This window comes from Equus caballus, chromosome X, assembly GCF_041296265.1.
Source record: "Equus caballus isolate H_3958 breed thoroughbred chromosome X, TB-T2T, whole genome shotgun sequence".
Lineage (NCBI taxonomy): Eukaryota > Metazoa > Chordata > Mammalia > Perissodactyla > Equidae > Equus > Equus caballus.
Window position 1 is genome coordinate 15,398,431 of NC_091715.1, and position 19,156 is coordinate 15,417,586.

Below are 19,156 nucleotides of genomic sequence, written 5' to 3' on the forward strand. Positions count from 1 at the left end.
CATAAAGATATATGTAATGAGATGAGACTTTGGGGGACCTTTGGAGGGAGAGGGTGTATTTTGCCCACGAAGGGATGTGAATCGTTAGGGACCAGCAGGAGGACTGTAGCAGGCAGCTTCCGACCAGGCTCCTAATCATCCCCACCTTCTAGTACCCAGGCCCCTATGTCATCCCCTTCCTTAGACTGTGGGCTGGACCTAGGGATTTGCTTCTTACAATCGGAGTAAGGGAGAAGTGATGGGATGTCACTTCTGAGATTAGGTTACAAACACACTCTGGCTTCCATCTTTCTAGCTGTCGCTTGCTTGCTCTTTTGGAAGCCAGCTGCCATTTGTGAACTGCCCTATGAAAAGGCAAATCTTTAGGAACAGAAAGTAGATTAGTGGTTAGTTGGGGGTGGGAACAGGGAATAACTAAACAGGCATGAAGGCTCTTATTGGGGTCATGAAAATGTTCTAAAACTGGATTATGGTGATGATTACGCATCTCAGTAAATTTATGAAAAGTCATTAAGTTGTATGTTTAAAATGGGTGAATTTTATGTTATATAAATTATACCTTAATAAAGTTGTTCCAAAAGAATCTTAAGAAAGCTAATACTATAATAAATGCAACAAAATCCTGCCGAATCAACTAAGAGATGACCATTTCTTCCATCACAATAACTGAAAGCCTCAACAGAATCTTAACGTCGAACAACAGAATCATAACATGTACTTAATGAACAGTCACAAACGTGAAAAATATTGGTGATCCTTGTACATACAGGTATATGTGAGAAGAAGAATAGAATGCACAAAAATGAAACATTTTGAACTGAAATCTTACCTCATAAGGTTTCTGAATAAATTTTCTAAAATTGGACTTTATAAAACATGTAGGTTTTTCGAATTCATCAACTTGAGTATTCTTCGACCTTGAAAAATTGGATTGCTGATCATTCCTAATAAAATGAAAGAGAGAAAAATAAGAATCTTCTATTAGTTTACCTTTATCCAACAAATAAACAAGAGAAATCAAATTAACCCCTTCAGGGACAATTAAAGCAGCACAACAGTAAAAAAAAACCCCAATCATCTATCACTACTAAAATTCCAAAGCGTAATTTTATAAAATTACAAATCACGAAAATTACAAATGATAGTTATCAGGGCTAAAACGCCCATTTTTCAACCAACATTATTTAGCTAAGTTGGAAGCTGGCAATAGTGGAAAAACAGTATTCCCTGGACCAAGGTTCTCAATCCAGGGTCCAAGGACAGGCGTCCTGAGACCTGTAAGCCCCTGAAACCATGTGGAGAACGCATGTTTTCGGAGGGAAGTGAGTCACAGCTCTCTAGCCTTTGGCAGCACTGGACCCCCCTTGCCGACAGACTCATCAGTGAAAGCACCGGGGAGACAAGGTGTCTGACTGGCTCAGGCCCTCTCACTGGCAGAGCTGGGGCCTCTGATACTGCTGGGCCACAGGAGCAAAAGACAGCTCCCCTTCTCCTGTCGTCACAAGGTCTGGAGGCCACCAAGGGCTCTTCCCAGGCAGCCCTACCTGGGAGGGAAGTCCTTCCTTGGGCTTCTCCTCTGACCCTGAGGCCTCACTGCCAGAGTCCTTGGGGAGTCCTCTCCCTGTCACATCCCACATCTCCCCAAGATGCTCCTCAGACCCTTCCTTCTCTGTGGTGAACAAATGGCTCACTGCCTCAGCTCTGCTTCAGTCCCTCCCACAGGTCCCCCACTGACATGGGGACAAAATCCACATTCCCCATCAGTGACCCCCAAGACCCTTCCTTCCTGCTCTGGCCTTGCTGCCTCTCCTGGCTGCTTCATTCCAATCTCCCCAACACACACTGAGCTTCGGGAACATCTGGCTACGTGCAGTTCCTGGCACACATCACAATCTCTCCCGCTTCCGCACGTTTGCAAGCGCAGTTTCTTCTATTGTAATTTCCTTCCAACTTAGATCAATCTCAAGATTTAGCTCCTTTTGCACTTATTCTGGAAAGGCTTCCCCAGACCTCTGAGGTGGACTAGATACCCCTGTTCTGTGCACGTGTAGCACTCTGGGGTCTTCAAACATATCACTCGTGTCTGTACAGCTGGCGCACCTGTCTGTCTCACCCAGAAAGCGGCAATCCCTGCAGAGGAGGCACTGTGGATGGTCAACTTTGTGGCCCCAGCTCTGACCCCAACCCCTGACATGGAATAGCCACTCAGGGTTTTCTGAAATGTTAAAAACCCCCATGTTCTATCAAAATGCTCATGATAAGATAGTAAGCCAAAAGAGTAGGGTGCAAAGCCATATATTGAGGTTAATTTCAATTATTTAAAAAATATATATATATATGCCCAGAAAAAACAAATGACAGGAAATGTACTAAATATTAACAGAGGTCATCTCTGGTGAATTAAGCATGCTTTATATTTTTGTTTTTACACTTTTTTATATTTTTCCAAATGTTTACCATTAGCATGTACTACTACTTCTATAAACAAAACAGTGGACTTTAAAAAAATCCTCGCAAAGCAGTATCTGATAAGGGAGTACTATCCAGAATATATAAAGAACTCTTACACCTCAATAATAAAAGGATAATAATCCAATTCAAAAATGGGTAAAGGGGCCGGCCCAGTGGCGCAGGGGTTAAGTGCGCACATTCCACTTCTGCGGCGCGGGGTTCAGTGGTTCGGATCCCAGGTGCGGACATGGCATGGCTTGGCACGCCATGCTGTGGTAGGTGTCCCACATATAAAGTAGAGGAAGATGGGCACGGATGTTAGCTCAGGGCCCGTCCTCCTCAGCAAAAAGAGGAGGATTGGCAGCAGTTAGCTCAGGGCTAATCTTCCTCGAAAATAAATAAATAAATAAAAATGGGTAAAGGATTTGAATAGATATTTCCCTAAAGAAGACACACAATAAGCAAATGAAAAGATGCTCAACATCATTAGTCCTTAGGGAAATGCAAATCAAAACTACGAGATACTACTTTATACTCACTAGGGTGGCTATAATCAAAAAGAGTGACACCCCTAATGTTCACAGCAGCATTATTCACAATAGCCAAAAGACGGAAACAATGCACCAACAGAAAAACAGATAAACAGAATGTGGTATATCCATACAATGAAATATTGTTCAGCCTTATAAAGGAATAAAATTTTTTGAAAAATGGAATTTTGACACATGATACAACGTGCATGAAAACATTATGCTAAGTGAAATCAGCCAGACACAAAAGGACAAATATTCTACTTTGTATGTATAAGTATGATTCTACTTATATATATGAGGTATCTAGAATAGGCAAATTCATAGAGATGGAAAGAAGAGAGTTCATCAGGGGCTGAGGGGCTGTGTGAATAGATAAAAAAGTTCTGAAAGTGGATAGTGGTGACAGTTGCACAACATTGTGAATGCAATTAATGCCAATGAATTATACGCTTAAAAATGGTTAAAATGGTAACATTTATTACATGTATATTTTACCACAACAAAAAAAATTTTAACCCTTTGATATTTGATTTTTGACCAGGCAAAGGGGTATCCAGGTTAAAGAATCTATTTCTCCACAACTAGAAGGATCCACAACTAAAAATGCACAACTATGTACTGGGAGGCTTTGGGGAGAAAAAGGAAAAATAAAATCTTTAAAGAAAAGAATCTATTTCCCAGCCTCCCTGCAGCCAGGCATGGCCATGAGACTAAATTTTGACCAGCGTTGCTGAAGTGTCATGTGTAAATTCCAGGAATCTTTAAAGGAAAGGCTGGAATATAAACATGATGGCTAGAGCACAAACAGCCATCTTGGACCATGAGGCAGAAGTCATGTGCAGAGGATATCTGAGGAGCAAGATCTAAGGAGCCTGGTTCCCTAATGGGTCCACCCTATGATGCTCTGACTTCCCGCCTCTAATCTTTTTTTACGTAAGAAAGAAATGATTTTTTTCTCTAGCTCTTACAGTCCATTCTCAACCCAGCAGGCAGAGTGATCCTTTTAAAATTTAAATGAGATTATGTCTCTTCTTGGGTTAAAACCCAAAATGTTTTCTAATCTTACTTAGAGTAGAGTACAAAGTCTTCATGTCCTTCAAGGCCCTTGTGTGGTTTGCCCTGTCTACTAACTCTCTCCCTTTTTCACTGTGTTACAACCTCAATGGCCCCTTTCTATTCCTTAAACAAGAGCAAGTGTGATCCTGCTGCAGGGTCTTTGCATTTGCTGTTCCCTCTCTTGAAATACTATCTCCTCAAAAAACTTTATGGCTAACTCTCTCACTTAATTCACATCCCTGCTCAATTTTTTAAAAAATCCTAAGTGCATTCCATGACTATCCTAAACAAAATCACACCACACATATCACTCTATTAAACTTCCTCTTCTGCCTTACTTCTCACCTATCACTCACCAACATGTATTTTTTTCTATCTCCTACCATTAAATTGTAAGCTCCACGAGGTCAAGGGCTTTGTGTATAGTTTCTCACTGTGTCCCCAGCGCTTAGAATAGGGACTAGGACACAGAAATTAACATATAAATATTTGCTGAATATATGAATAAAAGATCTCTATAGGGGCTGGCCCTGTGGCCAAGTGGGTAAGTTTTCGTGCTCCACTTCGATGGCCCAGGGTTTCACAGGTTCGGATCCTGGGCACAGACATGGCACCACCCGTCAGGCCACACTGAGGCGGCGTCCCACATGCTACAACTAGATGGACCTACAAATAAAATATACAACTATGTACTGGGGGGTTTGGGGAGAAAAAGCAGAAAAAAAATTTAAAGAAAGAAGAAGATTGGCAACAGTTGTTAGCTCAGGTGCCAACCTTTAAAAAAAAATCTTTATAAAGTTAACTCCAGGTCAGCATAGATTATGCATTGTTAAAACAGCAAAAATAAAAACTGATTTTTTTTCTGTAACCTGCCTAGCTAAAAAGAAAGTCTTGGTAGTTTGATGTCCTCTCGGAGTCTATTGGTACTATTTTTGAAGTTGCTTTATCACAGACACACACACCATGCCTATATAACACAACACTTCAATAACCCTGCAGGGAACTTAGTAATGCTGGTTACAAGAGGGAGAACTAGTGTCAGGGGAAGGCATGGAGACAGGGTAAGAGATTGGTCAGAAGTGGGAGAAAACAGAGAACAGGGTCTTAGAGACAAGACAGAAGGCCCTAGTGTTAGGCTTGCCTGGGAGGGATCCTAAGGTATCAGGGAATACATAGTGATCCAGATCTAAACGCATGACCATTTCAGTATCCTCGGTCCCGCCTGCTCCTGTGGAAAGTCTCCATTCATTCAACAGCTACAGATTGAGCTTGAGGCAGTGGGGATACAATGGCAAGCAAACAGAGACACAGAGCCTGCACACAACTTTTGAGGGAAAAAAAGCCACACCAGGGGGAAATCACTACGTCCTATGATTTATGATTTCATCGGTTCCGAATTTCTATGGAAATCTATACATTAACCTGACTAAAAAGGTTTATGCAAAAATATTGAGGTCAATTTTGATAAACTGATTTTCTAAGATAAAAGGATAAAATAAAATGTTGTTCTTATTTTAACAAAGAAATTGAATTAGGATAAAGTGAGCGATTAAAGGTTCTGTGCCATTGTTTCAAAAAGGTGAACAATAAGAAGTACTGGTGAGGATGTGGAGAAACTGGAGCCCTCACACACTGCGGGTGGAAATGTAAAATGGTGCAGCCGCTGTGGAAAACAGCCTGGCAGTTCATCAAAAAGTTAAACATAGTTATCATACGACCCAGCAATTCCAATCCTATGTATACACACAAGAGAAATGAAAACATATGTCCACACAAAAACTAGCACACAAACGTTCATAGCACCATTATTCACAACAGCCAAAAAGTGGAAACAACCCAAATATCCATCCACTGATGAATGGATAAACAAAAGTATGGTATATCCATACAGTGGAATATTATGCAGCCATAAAAGGAATATTCATGCTACAACATGGAGGAATGTTAAAGACATTATGTTACAGAAAAGAAGTCAGTAACAAAAGTCCACATATTATATGACTGCAATTATATAAAATGTCAAGAATAGGAAAATCCATACAGACAGAAAGTAGATTACTGGTTGCCAGGGGCTGCGAGGTAGGAGAAAAAGGGAGTGACAGCTACTGGGTACAGGGTTTCTTTTTGGGGTGATGAAAATGTTTTGGAATTAGATAGTGGAGACAGTTGCACAACTTTGTGACTATATTTTAAAAACCTACTGAATTGTTCACTTCCAAAGGGTGAATTTTATGGTAAGTAATATCTCAATTAAAAAAAAAAACCCTCATGGCTCTACTATGCCACACCAGCTATCCAGTACAAGTAAAATAGTCTAACAGATCTAGCAAAAGATACCATGCCGGAAGACATTTTGGCACGCTGCAACATCGTCCTTAAAGCTAACATTAATAATACTTCACGCTGACCAGCTACTTTGTACCTTACAGGCATCACCCTACTCAATCTTAGTTACCACTGTGAAGTAAGTATAATTCTTCTCTCTCTTTTCCAGCTGAGAAAACAGAGATGAAGTAACTTTCCCAAGGTCAGTCACATAGCCAGGCATCTACCGAGCCAGGCGCTGAACTCAGGCGTAATGCCAGTGCTCAAGCTCTTAATCACTTCAGAGGGGGAAGATATATTCTGAAGTATTACACGGTCTTTATAATATGCTGACTATCTTACATCTGTTTTAAAAATGTCTTTCTTAGGACACTAAGTTTCTTATACTTGCTGAATCAAGAAAAGCGTAACAGAGAACTTGTGCCACTAAAGAGCACTGTCATGCCATGTCATACTAGGAAACTGGAGACTTTCACCCAGCAAGGGACGAGATTTTAACTATTTTATTTTCAATTGTTTTATATGCCTCAACACACAATTTTGCTACCTTTTAATTAGTCTCAAACTTATTGTCAGAATCAAGTCAGGTTTTAAACAAGCTCCATCTATTTTGACTAAGACCTACTTAGCCATAGACGACTTACAAGTCTAGTCAAATATCTTAGCAATCTGACACTAAAGAATATGAAAGAGAATTAGCGCTGGCCCTTCCTACTCATACATTCTCACTTTCTGAGCGATCCAAATAGTTTGAGGACCCTTGGGTGAACTGGAAATTTTGTCCCATTCAATTATACCTCATAATTATATGGGGTCCTAGAGTTGCCATGAGTTCCACATGGTTTTCAGAACTAGAGAGAAACTGGGGCCAATCCAGAATACTCAGAGCTCCTAAAAAGAGGTGCAGGGCTGGGAAAGAGAAACAAGGATCTACTGACAATCAATGTGCCATGCAAAGCGTAAGTACTTCACATGTGCCAGCTCATTTATTATTTCTAACTTCTCCATCACAAATTGGTTATTCTCATTTTAAAGAGGAAAAGGCTCCAGAAACTAAGCAAGTTTGCTCAAGAGCAAAGAGCTTGTAAACTGGCAGAGGTGAGATTCAAACTTGTATCTCCTCTGCATTTTCTGCTACATCTGCCCCGTATCATGGACACACGTCCACGAAGAGTTCTGAAAGAGAAGAGTACTGACCTCAGGAAATTTTGTAATGTTCAAAGAATACCCGAATCTAAAGGGTAGAATGTGTCAGAGTTTCCATCAGCTCAAGCCAAACAGTCCATAACCTTGCTGGTTCTGGCTCCTCTCTAGAATTACAAAGACCTCAAATATTCACCTACCCCATAATTTTCGTTGTTTAAATCAAACAGCATATGAAGATCACTGAATAACTTTGAACTTTGAGTTAATATATTTCACTTAAACATATAAAATGGATTTGAAGGCTTAAATCCCTAAACTAAAATGAAAATTATCATCACACAGAAAAACTGAAAAATATGCTGAAACCAAAAGCTCCCTGATAACAGGATGTTTTTCATCTACTGATTACCTCTCTGCAGCACTAGCTATGTGAAAAATGTGCTCATCTTCATTCTGTAACCGTTCTTTTCTCCTTCTTTCAATGTCATGTCGTAGGTCATTTGGATCTATTACTTTGACCAGAGTCTGAGGAATTTTGACAGAAGACAAACCATTTACATTACTGTTAGTTGTACAAAGACCATATCTAACAAGAACCTTAAGTAAAAGTCCTAAATAAGTTATCTTGTACTCATCCTACTAATGGTACTATAAACTGATAAAAATATTTTGAGACAATTGATAAAACACAATCAGAAAAGTTTATAACATAGAACCAAGAATCCCACTTCTGGGACTCTATCTCAAAGAAAAGGCTATCTACCCAAAAATATTCAAAGTGTTAAACTTAAAATAACAAAAAAATGGAAGCAACTTAAACGTAAGAAAAAAATTTAAAGGGGAAGGGAAGAATGATTTTATGGTAAATTTAAGTCAAAGGAATGATGTACAAGCATTTAAATTATGGTAATATAGACTACGTGGAGGTAAACATGGAAAAACACGTATTGAAAAAAGTGAATTAAAACCTAAAAAGCCTCAATCATAAAAGGTCATAGGCAGTTCAGAGACTTTTACATAAAAGGAATGTTATTATTGTTTAAGTACAGTCATGTGTTGCTTAACGACGGGGATACCTTCTGAGAAATGTGTTGTTAGGCGATCTCGTCGTTGTGCGAACATCATAGAGTGTACTTACACAAAACTAGATGGTATAGCCTACCACACACCTAGGCTATATGGTACTAATCTTATGGGACCACCGTCGTATATGCGGTCCGTCGTTGACCGAAATGTCGTTATGCGGTGCATGACTGTAAAAAGAAAAAAGCATCCAAAACTACATATACTATGATAGCGACTATGTTAAATGCCAGATGTAAGACTGCAAGATAAGATGATCAAATAATATTTTGTGTTAAGTGGTTGAATTAGAGGTGATTTTTTTTAAATCCTCAAATTTCCTACATGTTGATCACAGTACTTTGATGAGTAGAAATTTTCTGAAAATATCACTTACTAATAAACTAACCTATCTCCATAAGTTCAATAAAAATTGTAACCATTTACAAGTAAAAGAAATTATATATTCTATCAGGAATGTATTAAAATCTCTCCTCTACAAAAATTCTCTACTCTCAATGAATAAATTAGCAGTTTCTTCAGAACTTGATATACTTCTAAAACTAGAGCCGGTTTTCTTCCCCTCTGGCTAGTTAAGTTTTTCTAATTAGCAAAGAAATGGGGGAGCAGGCTAGAGAGGTGTTGGGTGGGAACCACCACACACAACACGTGACAATAAGAAAATTCAAGTATAATTTCCATTATTTTGCTAGTCATATTCCATAGAATCTTTCATACACTCTACAGTAAAGAGAAGGGCAATATCAAATGAAACAAAGTTGCTTTCCATTCATTCCACATACAATTTAAAAATATATTCCATATGACTGCTTTGGGAAAAAATAGGTATCAAACATACTTTCCGCAAGCTTTACAGTGTGAAGTTCTGGAGTGAACATTAAATGCTATAATTTTGTGTAAGTTTTACAAAGCTGTTATCCTTAGGGATTGTCTCTCTTAGGGAATATTTTTGTCTTTTGTCTGTGTTCTCTCTGCAACTGGGCCGATAACTAGAATCACTTGGAGAGCTTTGTAAATTTCAGATTCCTGGGTCTCAATCTTTCTTCCTTACCTACTTTTAACTCCTTTTTTTACTCCCAATCACTGGATCCCTTTACCATTAGTATACCAACAATAAGATAGTTTCTCATCAAAAATTATATTCACTTACCTGATCTGATTCATATACCATAGTTTGTTTACTCTGAAGCTCGGCCAAAGACATATCTATTCTCCTAAAATAATAAAGGCATATTACAATTAAATAATTATGTTACACACTGATACCTTGATTCCATTACTACAGAATGGAATTTGAAATAAAGCTGGTGTGCCTTGGAAGAAGCAAAAGAAACTTGCTACGAGGTGGTTTTTCACCTATGTGGCAGTCTCCCAAGACATACATCTACTGTGAACAACATCACAGTGATGCCTTAGTGGTTCTCAAATCACTAGTCTGTGTAACTTTAAACTTTGCCCCGGTGATCTACTGCATTCTAACATTGATTCAATTCCGCTCACAAGACAGGGTGCACCACGTGCTCAGACAGGTGCCAGGAGAAGAAGATACATGTTGTCATCCGACTGCCCTCAGAACAGCCATTTCTGACCACATGAAGCAACCCATGATTTCAATGGCTCGATAACTGTCTTTCATTCTTCCAGTGATAACTTCAGTAGGCAATTACTATAGACACAGCAGAATCAAAGTTAGGTAGGTAAATATTTTCAAAGTCCTACACATTTAAACAATGCTACTCAATGGCTTCAATACAACCTATTCCGTCAAAGTGCACTGGCCCTTACCTACTTGGGTTAGTCCTGTTTTCACAGAGGAAATGCAGTCCAAGAGTCTACAGCAAGCCCAGGAGACAGCACCTTCCCACATCTGTTCTGAAGCTTATTCCCACGAGTTAAATGGGCATACAATAATCAATCATTACCTGTGAATTTCTGGATCTGAATTCAATTTAATTTCATTTACATCTGCAGCTTGTGTCTCTTTCATTTTTGAGAAACGCTCATGTAGGGTAATGTTAGGTGATGGAAAATAATTTGCTGAAAAAGGAAACAAACGGTTTTATCTCAGTGTGAATTCCACATAAAAGATTCCACATAAAAGATTAAATATAAGTACAGGAAGAAGGGACTATTAAAAAACATTCAATCCGTTTTCTCTTGAAAATACATGGGACCTAAACTTATTCAACAGACTAATTTGTGGTGCTCACAAGCTTTTCCAAGCCCGAGCAACAGTAAAAAACACCGGATTTATGAACCCCAAGATTCTATGCCTGTTTGGCATGCCTGCTTACTTGTCGGGGGCGGAAAAGATAGTGGCTCTCTCAAAGCAAGGACCTTTCTTCTCCAACGTAAGACCTTACTGTATCTGAGAAGTAAAGATGGTACAAGCTCTACAGTTCACCTAGAGTGAAAAATAACTCCAAAAACAACCCTGAAACATGAAAAGGATTCTGAACAAATGCTAAATGTTATGTTTACATATCAAAGAAGGCCTCCTAATGCCATTTTACTTTAATTAGCATTAACTGAAGTTCATGAAGACATTCTGAAAGCAGCCATGCTACAGGCTTTTAACAGGATAGAGAGAAAGATAATACAATTGACCCATCAGAAAGCCACTTAAGCAATCCTTTTCCCTAATTTACCGTTCCTATTCTAGGACAATCTCCTGGATTTCTGCCAAGAATCACACTTCCTTTGGGTGAGAGGGGCTGGAACTGAGAAGGTGAACTATTTCAGACAAACTGCCTGCTTTAAAGTAAATATATGCCTTAGTTTGAGGGATGTAGAGAAAATTCATTTTCGAAATATGTTTTATGAAGGTAAAAAAGATTAATGCAATTTCCTAGTAAGAAATATAAAATAAAAATTTTGAAATCCTTGAAGATCTCTTGTTTATAATACCCACAATTGCCTTATTCATGCAGCATCAATGAGGAAAGTTGTTCTACAGGACTAAATATTCCAATTAATGGAAATTGGCCAGAAGCAAAAACAAAACAAAACAATTCAATGCAAATCTTTAAAGTATTTATTATGCAATTCCCTGATGTCATAAAGTATGCCACGTGAAACCGGAGATCTTTTATTGATCATTTAGCATCACTCTTAAGGCATAAAGCCCCAGTAATGCCCTCGGGGCTTTAAGAATATCACCAGATGACCTAGACTTCCAGATTTCTTGAGTTTCTTGAGTTTCATATTGGCTTTTGTAGTTCCTCCTTCCTGTTTGGTTGTCATGGTTTCTTGCTGCTCTCAGTACGCCTGTCTTTTGCGGCAGCCAACCTTTCCCTTTGTAACTTTCAATATCTAATCTACTATGAGTTGAAGCACCAGGTCACCGGAACTACACATAAAGAACAACTAGGCTTGAATTAATATCTTCTACTCTCTCCAACAGATTTCCTAATTAATGATCTAACATAACAAAATATTAATTAGTATTACAATATCACAGATATTTACCTATATCTCGTGAAAAGTCAGTATATTATTTTTGTGTTATCCCTAATGTATGTGCAAAATATACCAACCTTTAACTTGATGGATTATAGTTATGATTTCCTGAGCAAATTCTCCTGTAGGTTTGTTTTCAGTATTCTGAGTTGAGTCAAGATGTTCAAACACTGGATGAAAGTTTTCACTTTTCCTGCCAACAGCAACCAAATCATGTGACATCTGTCTCTCTGTGGAATAGCTAGAAGCAACCCTAGAATAATTTGTAAATGTTTAACTAAATTTGAAACTACTTTACTGAGAAAAGAACTTATTAAAAATTAATCAAGACAGCTATAAAACTAAAAAGCTGTTTATCTTTTCTTACAATTAAGGCACTAAATTGTATGCCATAAAACATGTACAATAATAAGAAGGAGAAAATAGCTATAGATGCATGGTTTTGCATTCTCCTTTTCAAATCAGTGATCATTAAATATTTGCCACTTTAATAATAAAATCCTCAAAGTTCTAAACAATTTTTACTTCAAAAAATACAGCAAGGCATTAAAGACACTCAATATGTAAAACATAATCAATTAGATTATTTTCTATTCCCAAATGTCCATAAAATTGTAAATCTAGCAAGCTTACACTATCTTGAAATGCTACCACACTTTAATAGCTGATATCAAACATAATAACTTCTCTGATTTCATAAAAATCCTTATACCTTTGTATCAGTAATGAGAAACTAACAATAGTATTTTGAAATCAAATTCTGTTGAGACTGATTTAATCACTTACAAAGTTTCCCTAAACTCTCAGTGTTAGTTAGGAGACTTATGATCATTAGAAGCAATTATAGTGTTTACCCTAAATGCATCCTTAAAGAAATGGTACCAATTATTATATAACCCCAACTATCTCACCACTTTCATGCTTTCTGAATCTTTACAACTTTCGTTAAGAGCTCTCCTGACCTTTAGGTACCATTCTAAAGCCATGACATATACCTAACAATTACTGGGGGCTTACCACATGCCAAACACAGGGGCTTACAGCTTACAAAAATTATCTCACCTAATCTTTACAATAGCCCTATGGGGAAGGTGTCATGACACTGAGACAATGGATATCTTGGTTGTTTGGCTTCATTGTTCCCAGAGGTTAAGCATTCATGTGAACATAATCCTTTCAAATGTCAGAATGGGAAACTATACCTTATTCCAAGATTGCTGCTCTTGCTTAAAACTACTCTCAAATTCTTCATCTGGAGGCAGTTTATGCATCACAGAAGAAAATGTCTCATTATTTTATATTTATACCTCATTTGGAACCCAAAATGGCACCAGCCAGCTTATACCCATCTTACTCCTCTGCACTTAACTCTAAATAGCTTTTGGCTCTTCCCAATATCAAGTTCACCATCCAAAGAATTGAGATTTACAACTGCTAGGGTTCTTTATGAGTACGTTACAGGCTCTGAAGATAAATCCAAAAGAGAGACCTGAAATATGTTTTAAATAATAGCAACACCACCGGGAAAAACACCTCCTCATATAACAAAAATCAATCAGATGGATACATTTTGGGGTGTGGATGTACGCATGCAAATATTTACTTAATTATTTCACTTAAGTCACTTAACAGCCATATATCCAAAACTGCTCCAGGGTTATGAGGGGCTTACAGACATTCCTTAACTGAAAATTTTAACTCCTCAACAAGATGGTTTTAAGTGCCGATTTTTAACTTCTCAGAGGAAAGGCTTCCATCTGCCTGTCCATGCTCCCTGCTCTCAAAGCAGCACTGTTGAGACAGCTCCCTGCCAAGGCTGAAACACGGAAAAGTGACCATGCAGCAGGTTGATGCCACTGCCGCAGTCTTCTTGATTCATTAGAAGAACTTTCATCAGAAGGCCCACTTCCCTTCTTTCCTCCTAATCTGCTCCCCGCTTCCCAGTGCATATCTGATGACTAGCTAAGAGACATCTAGTGATAAAGGCCAGAAGCTAGAATGGCCCTGTAACCTCCACTAAGAAAGAATTATACATGCTCTCTGTTTAAAGGGTTAAGTTTAAGGGTACAAAAAGCCTGTTTCATACAAAAAAAATAGCTTTTAAAAACATTTTAAAGGAGAAAAATAAGATATTTAGATAAAACTATAAAAATGGTCACTCATAAGGGGAAATCAGTTGATAACATTTTTTTTTTTTTTTAAGGAAGATTAGCCCTGAGTTAACATCTGCTGCCAATCCTCCTCTGTTTGCTCAGGAAGACTGGCCCTGAGCTAACATTCGTGCCCATCTTCCTCTACTTTATATGTGGGACGCCTGCCACAGCATGGCTTGCCAAGCGGTGCCATGTCCACACCCAGGATCTGAACCAGCGAATCCCGGGCCGCCAAAGCGGAACGTGCAAACTTAACCGCTGTGCCACCGGGCCGGCCCCAGTTGATAACATTTTTTATTGCAGCATCAGTTTCTCCCAAGAGGAAAACAGTTGATAAAGGCTATCAGTTTTTTACTAGGTAATTATTAAAATGTACTTGTAACTTCTTATTACTGGCATAGCTCCTATCCCCAATCCATGCCCAGCCCTCCATCCATAGAAGTGCTGTGGTATACTTGGAAGCTACACTTAATTCCTGAAATTCCAGTGTTGAAACTTGCTATCAGTTAACAAAAATTATCCTAGATTTACCCCACTGCAAAATTTTTAATAAAAAATATTAAAATGATTATTTTCTAGAAAATCTACATGAAAATAGTATAATCTGAAATTTTAGTTTTTTAAAAATAATTATACTTTTGCTATAAGAAAAATTTCTGCTATAAGAAAAACCTTTGAGAATGCAAAATGTTCTAAGTATTTACATTTGTAAATTTAATCACCTCTTGGTTCACATTTCCTTTTTACTATTTCCTACGACATTATTGATCAATAAGTTAACAATTTCAGGAAATAGCCCCAACACAAGCAGTTAAGCTGAAAAGACCAAATGTTCTTGTTTAAGATGCATTTTAGAGAATTTTAAAAACCAAAATATATCCACACATCTGTATTGTGATACTACTCGTGACACTTGTCTGATTAGATCTCCCAGGCTCCTGTTTCCCCCTACTCCACCTTGTATTTTCCTCTGTTTAAGGATGTTTCCCCTGACATTTTGCCTGAGTGTTGTGCATAATAACTAAGAAAACATAAAAAGCTACATTACACCTTAATTTCCTCTTACACACAGTTAAGAGCCATCAAAGAAAAAAAAACGCATCGCAAAACAACAGTAACAAAAAACCCAATAACAACAAAACCAAAGGATAATCCCCTGCCCTCTGGAGGTTTATAATAGATAACAAAATCCATATGACACATATAAAGTTTTCCTCAGTTTTCTTCCAACTAATAACTAACATTTTGTACAGCATCCTCCAGTTCATAACGCACTTTCCTAACTGTGAATTTGCTCCTGTTTTCCAAAGAACACATTTAGAATTTTTGGAATTGAGGGAAAGTTCTACTCCCTTAATTCAGCATCTCATTACTTTTTTCACAAAAGTCCCCTCACTGACCTTGCCAACCCCAAAGCTTTTCCAAGCCACCTTGCAGAAAGCAGTCCTCGGCTGTCAGAACTGAGCCTCCTGCCCTCTCCTAGCAGCTAATCCCGTCAAATCAGGCAGGGAGAGAGGCAGGCTTACCTTCTCAGCCTCCTGTCCCTCTACTGCCTTTCACTGACCGCCGGGAACCACACAGCTCAAAGTTCCTGCGTGTGTTTCCTGCCCTTGTTAACCTACAAATATAAAACATCTTTCATCTTGTCTCCATGTGTCTAAAACACACCAGCCTTCGAAGCCTGGCTCACATATGTCAACTCCTGAAAGAAGGCTTCCCTGAATCCCCCCGCTTCGGATCGTGTGAGTCACGCACACCTCATGTATCACTGACTGTGCCATAATATTACCAAGGTGGCCCTATTGTCTATAAGACCAGAGGAGAAGAAACTTAATCCTATGCCGATTTATAGTCCCAGGGTACCCCAATGGGCTGTCTCACACAGGGTAGCTTCTCAAAAAAAAAAAAAAAATCCTGCTGAATGAATAAGTGATAAATGGAAAATGACTTGGATAATTTGAAATGAGCGTTTCAGCTAAAGATGACAGACTTCAAAATTCTAAGTGAGGCCAATTTAATTTTGTTTTTTAACTTTCTTGGCTTACTTTTTATTTTCACTTAATTTAGAACAATTTAAATTTTAAATATCTCATTTTTTATAATATAAAATATATACAAAAGTTCAAAGAATCCTATGATAAGCCTGTCAACCTAGCTGCAATAGTTATCAACACACAGCCAATCAAAGCAGACTCATAGAGCCAGGAGGAACTGCAGGTTCATTTGGGCCCAAAAAGCTGTGGCCAGGTGACCTGCCCAATGCCACAGAGCTGCTCAGTGACCCACTGGAAGACAAAAACCTATGTACCTCAACCCCAAACAGAATGTTCACCTCCTTGTACTTGGATCCCTAAGAGACACTGAGAGAAGCGAGGGTGAAAAATAGGAAGGAAGGGGAATTTCCTCTCAAGTTTTGATTTTAAAAAATGTATATGAGAAATACTAGGGGGAAAAAACCTTAGTTTTTTGTGATACATAACAGCAAGGTAGCAGGTTTGTGTATCACAAAAATATCTCCACCCACAGCTTGTTTTACTTCCAGCTGAACAGTGCCCATCATAGGTAAACGTGCGTAATTAGGTTACCTTCCTTCAGTCCTCGCTGCGGTTTCTCACAGTTTCCCCACCTGCGTACGCAGCACCCCTTTCCTTGGAGCATCAGGGCTCCATCACCCACTTCAACCCCTTTCAGAATGGGAAAAGACCCGAGGGCGCTAGGGAGGCCCTCTCTGTGTCTCTTCAGTGGGAAATAAAAGGATTAAATGCAAATGTAGCTCATGTACTCAGTCCAACCTTCCCATACCAGATGCCTAGTACCAGCACCCGGGAGAGGTCAATGGAGCTCCGGGTCCCTCCGCACCAGCTTATTCTTCTCCAGAGACTGGCCCGCCCTCCTCCTCCCTCTCACTCCCTTCCTAGCCTTCCTGCAGTCTCTCACCTACTCAGGCCAACACTAAACTAAAACTCCCTCACCTGTCCCAAGACTTCCGGATGTACACAACAGTTAGTGTTTGGGATTCCTAACAACCTTAGCACAAATTTTCACATTGTGACTCCCTAACTTACATTCTGAAACATATAATTATGACTCATACGTAACTCCTACCTCTGATAATGCTGTTTCTGACAAAATGGGTCACTAGAATATAGTCTTTGTTAACAGACGTATTAACTATGCGGTGAACACTCAAGCAAGTGTCTACCTACTGCTGTTCTAGATACAAACTGGAATCTAGAAAAATCACAAAGTGATAACCATATGTTTTCAACTACATTGATAACTGGAAGAACATATATCAATACTTGACCAAAGCTTTAAAGCAAACAAAGGCACAAAATGAACCGTCTTAGTCTTTCCAAAAAAGCGGGTAAACTCTCTAGATTTTAACCAACAAATCAATCTCTCTCCACTCTATGATTACTTTAATCTTTTCAAGCAGAGGAAAACCTAACTGACAGTAAGAGTTGAGAACATGACTCTATTGCGGGCATTAACTACCTCTGCTTTGTGGGCACTCCATCAGTCCACACAGAATTAAATCCAACTCCACAAAACTCCTCCACAACTCACTCATCAGTAAGTCATTAGAATCAGACAGAAAGATTTTGTGGACTATGATACTTTATCACACTGAAAAGATCCATAAATTTATTAAGTGATTTATTCTTCAGGTCTTTGAATAGAAAGGCTCTGCAGCGGAAGCTCTTTATTACACAAGCCATCCTAAAAGTCCTTGTCGGGCAATTCAAACACGTGCTTACAGGCCCCACTGACAGGTCATGAAATTTCACAAAATTGTAGTTTATAAATTCAAAACAAAAGATACAGCAGTCTTGATTTTAGGAAGCTCATTTTTGTGACACATGATGAAGACCAAGCTTCCATTTCTCAATATCAAATTAAAAGATTAACTGTGTTCAATATCTCTAATGAGGTCTACTAAAATAAAATCCTTCAAAATTGGTATTTCTAGTATTCTTTAAAAGTGCTACAGCCAATTTACTAATTCTCTTTTAAGTATAAAACACTTCATTATTAAATATGAGGGTATCATTACTTTTATTAAAAAATTGAAGATTTTTGTGATTTGATTGTATGTAATTTTATCTCAAAAGAAAAAAAATCCTATAAACAAAAATCAAATACGGAAGTATTTAAAGGGGAGTGCACTGCTATCTACAATTCACTTTGAAATGCACTGAAGAAATAAGGTAGAATGATAGGTGAATAGATGGACAGATACGTGATTGCGAAAGCAGAGTACAATGTTAACTGCAGCCTCTAGGTGGTGCGTATATAGGAGTTTACTGCACAGTTTTTCCAATTTTCTGTATCTTTGAACATTTTCATAATATAATGTTGGAAAGAATAAAAGCCTAAGGTAACATCCTTAAACTTGATGCTTACAGCAGCGTTTGTGCTCTTAAGATTAAGAACTAGTAGAAAATATAATAGCGCAAAATGATTTAAGACACATGAAATAGAATACAAAATTATTAATACGGTATTATGACAACCATGTATAAATATACACAGAATAACAAAAGGAGCTATACTAAAATTTTAATAAAATTGTCCTAGGGTAGTAGGATTATGGGTGATTCTCCCCCCTCTGTCTGTCCAACTTTCTGTAATGTAATCATATTTATAAATGCTTTCTGTGCACATATAAATATACATATGTATATTTAAAAATACTTTTTGCAAGTACAATGAATGTAAGTAAAGCACGAGGGAGGGGGACTGCTAAATCTAACTTGAAGAAAAGAAACAAAATATATTTTGTTTAAAAAACCCCCAAAAGATCAGTTTACCTCTCTCCCTGTCACCCAATCCTAATCTTGGATTTTGTTTGCTCTGGTTTTTGATTCAAATGCAGATATGAGTCAACTGTGAATGGCAAATCAACATGTCCATCACTTTTTCCTTCACATACTGGTAGCGTATGAA

The 19,156-nt window shown here is 38.2% G+C and overlaps 1 protein-coding gene across 8 annotated transcripts in view; it reads right to left on the reverse strand.

The window, feature by feature from the left end:
* BCLAF3 (BCLAF1 and THRAP3 family member 3) overlaps nucleotides 1–19,156 on the reverse strand; it is a 60,206-nt gene that overhangs the window by 14,109 nt on the left and 26,941 nt on the right. For 4 of the 8 annotated variants that reach the window (XM_023634255.2, XM_070256737.1, XM_070256736.1 and 1 more), the window contains exons 5-9: nucleotides 12,131–12,246; nucleotides 10,517–10,631; nucleotides 9,745–9,808; nucleotides 7,921–8,036; nucleotides 830–944 (exon numbers count right to left, since the gene is read on the reverse strand). In XM_023634255.2, the coding sequence (XP_023490023.1) occupies nucleotides 830–944; nucleotides 7,921–8,036; nucleotides 9,745–9,808; nucleotides 10,517–10,631; nucleotides 12,131–12,246 (526 nt within the window). Of the gene's footprint in view, nucleotides 1–829; nucleotides 945–7,920; nucleotides 8,037–9,744; nucleotides 9,809–10,516; nucleotides 10,632–12,130; nucleotides 12,307–19,156 lie in introns of all 8 variants that reach the window. The other 4 variants (XM_023634252.2, XM_023634254.2, XM_023634253.2 and 1 more) reach the window with 1 other exon arrangement.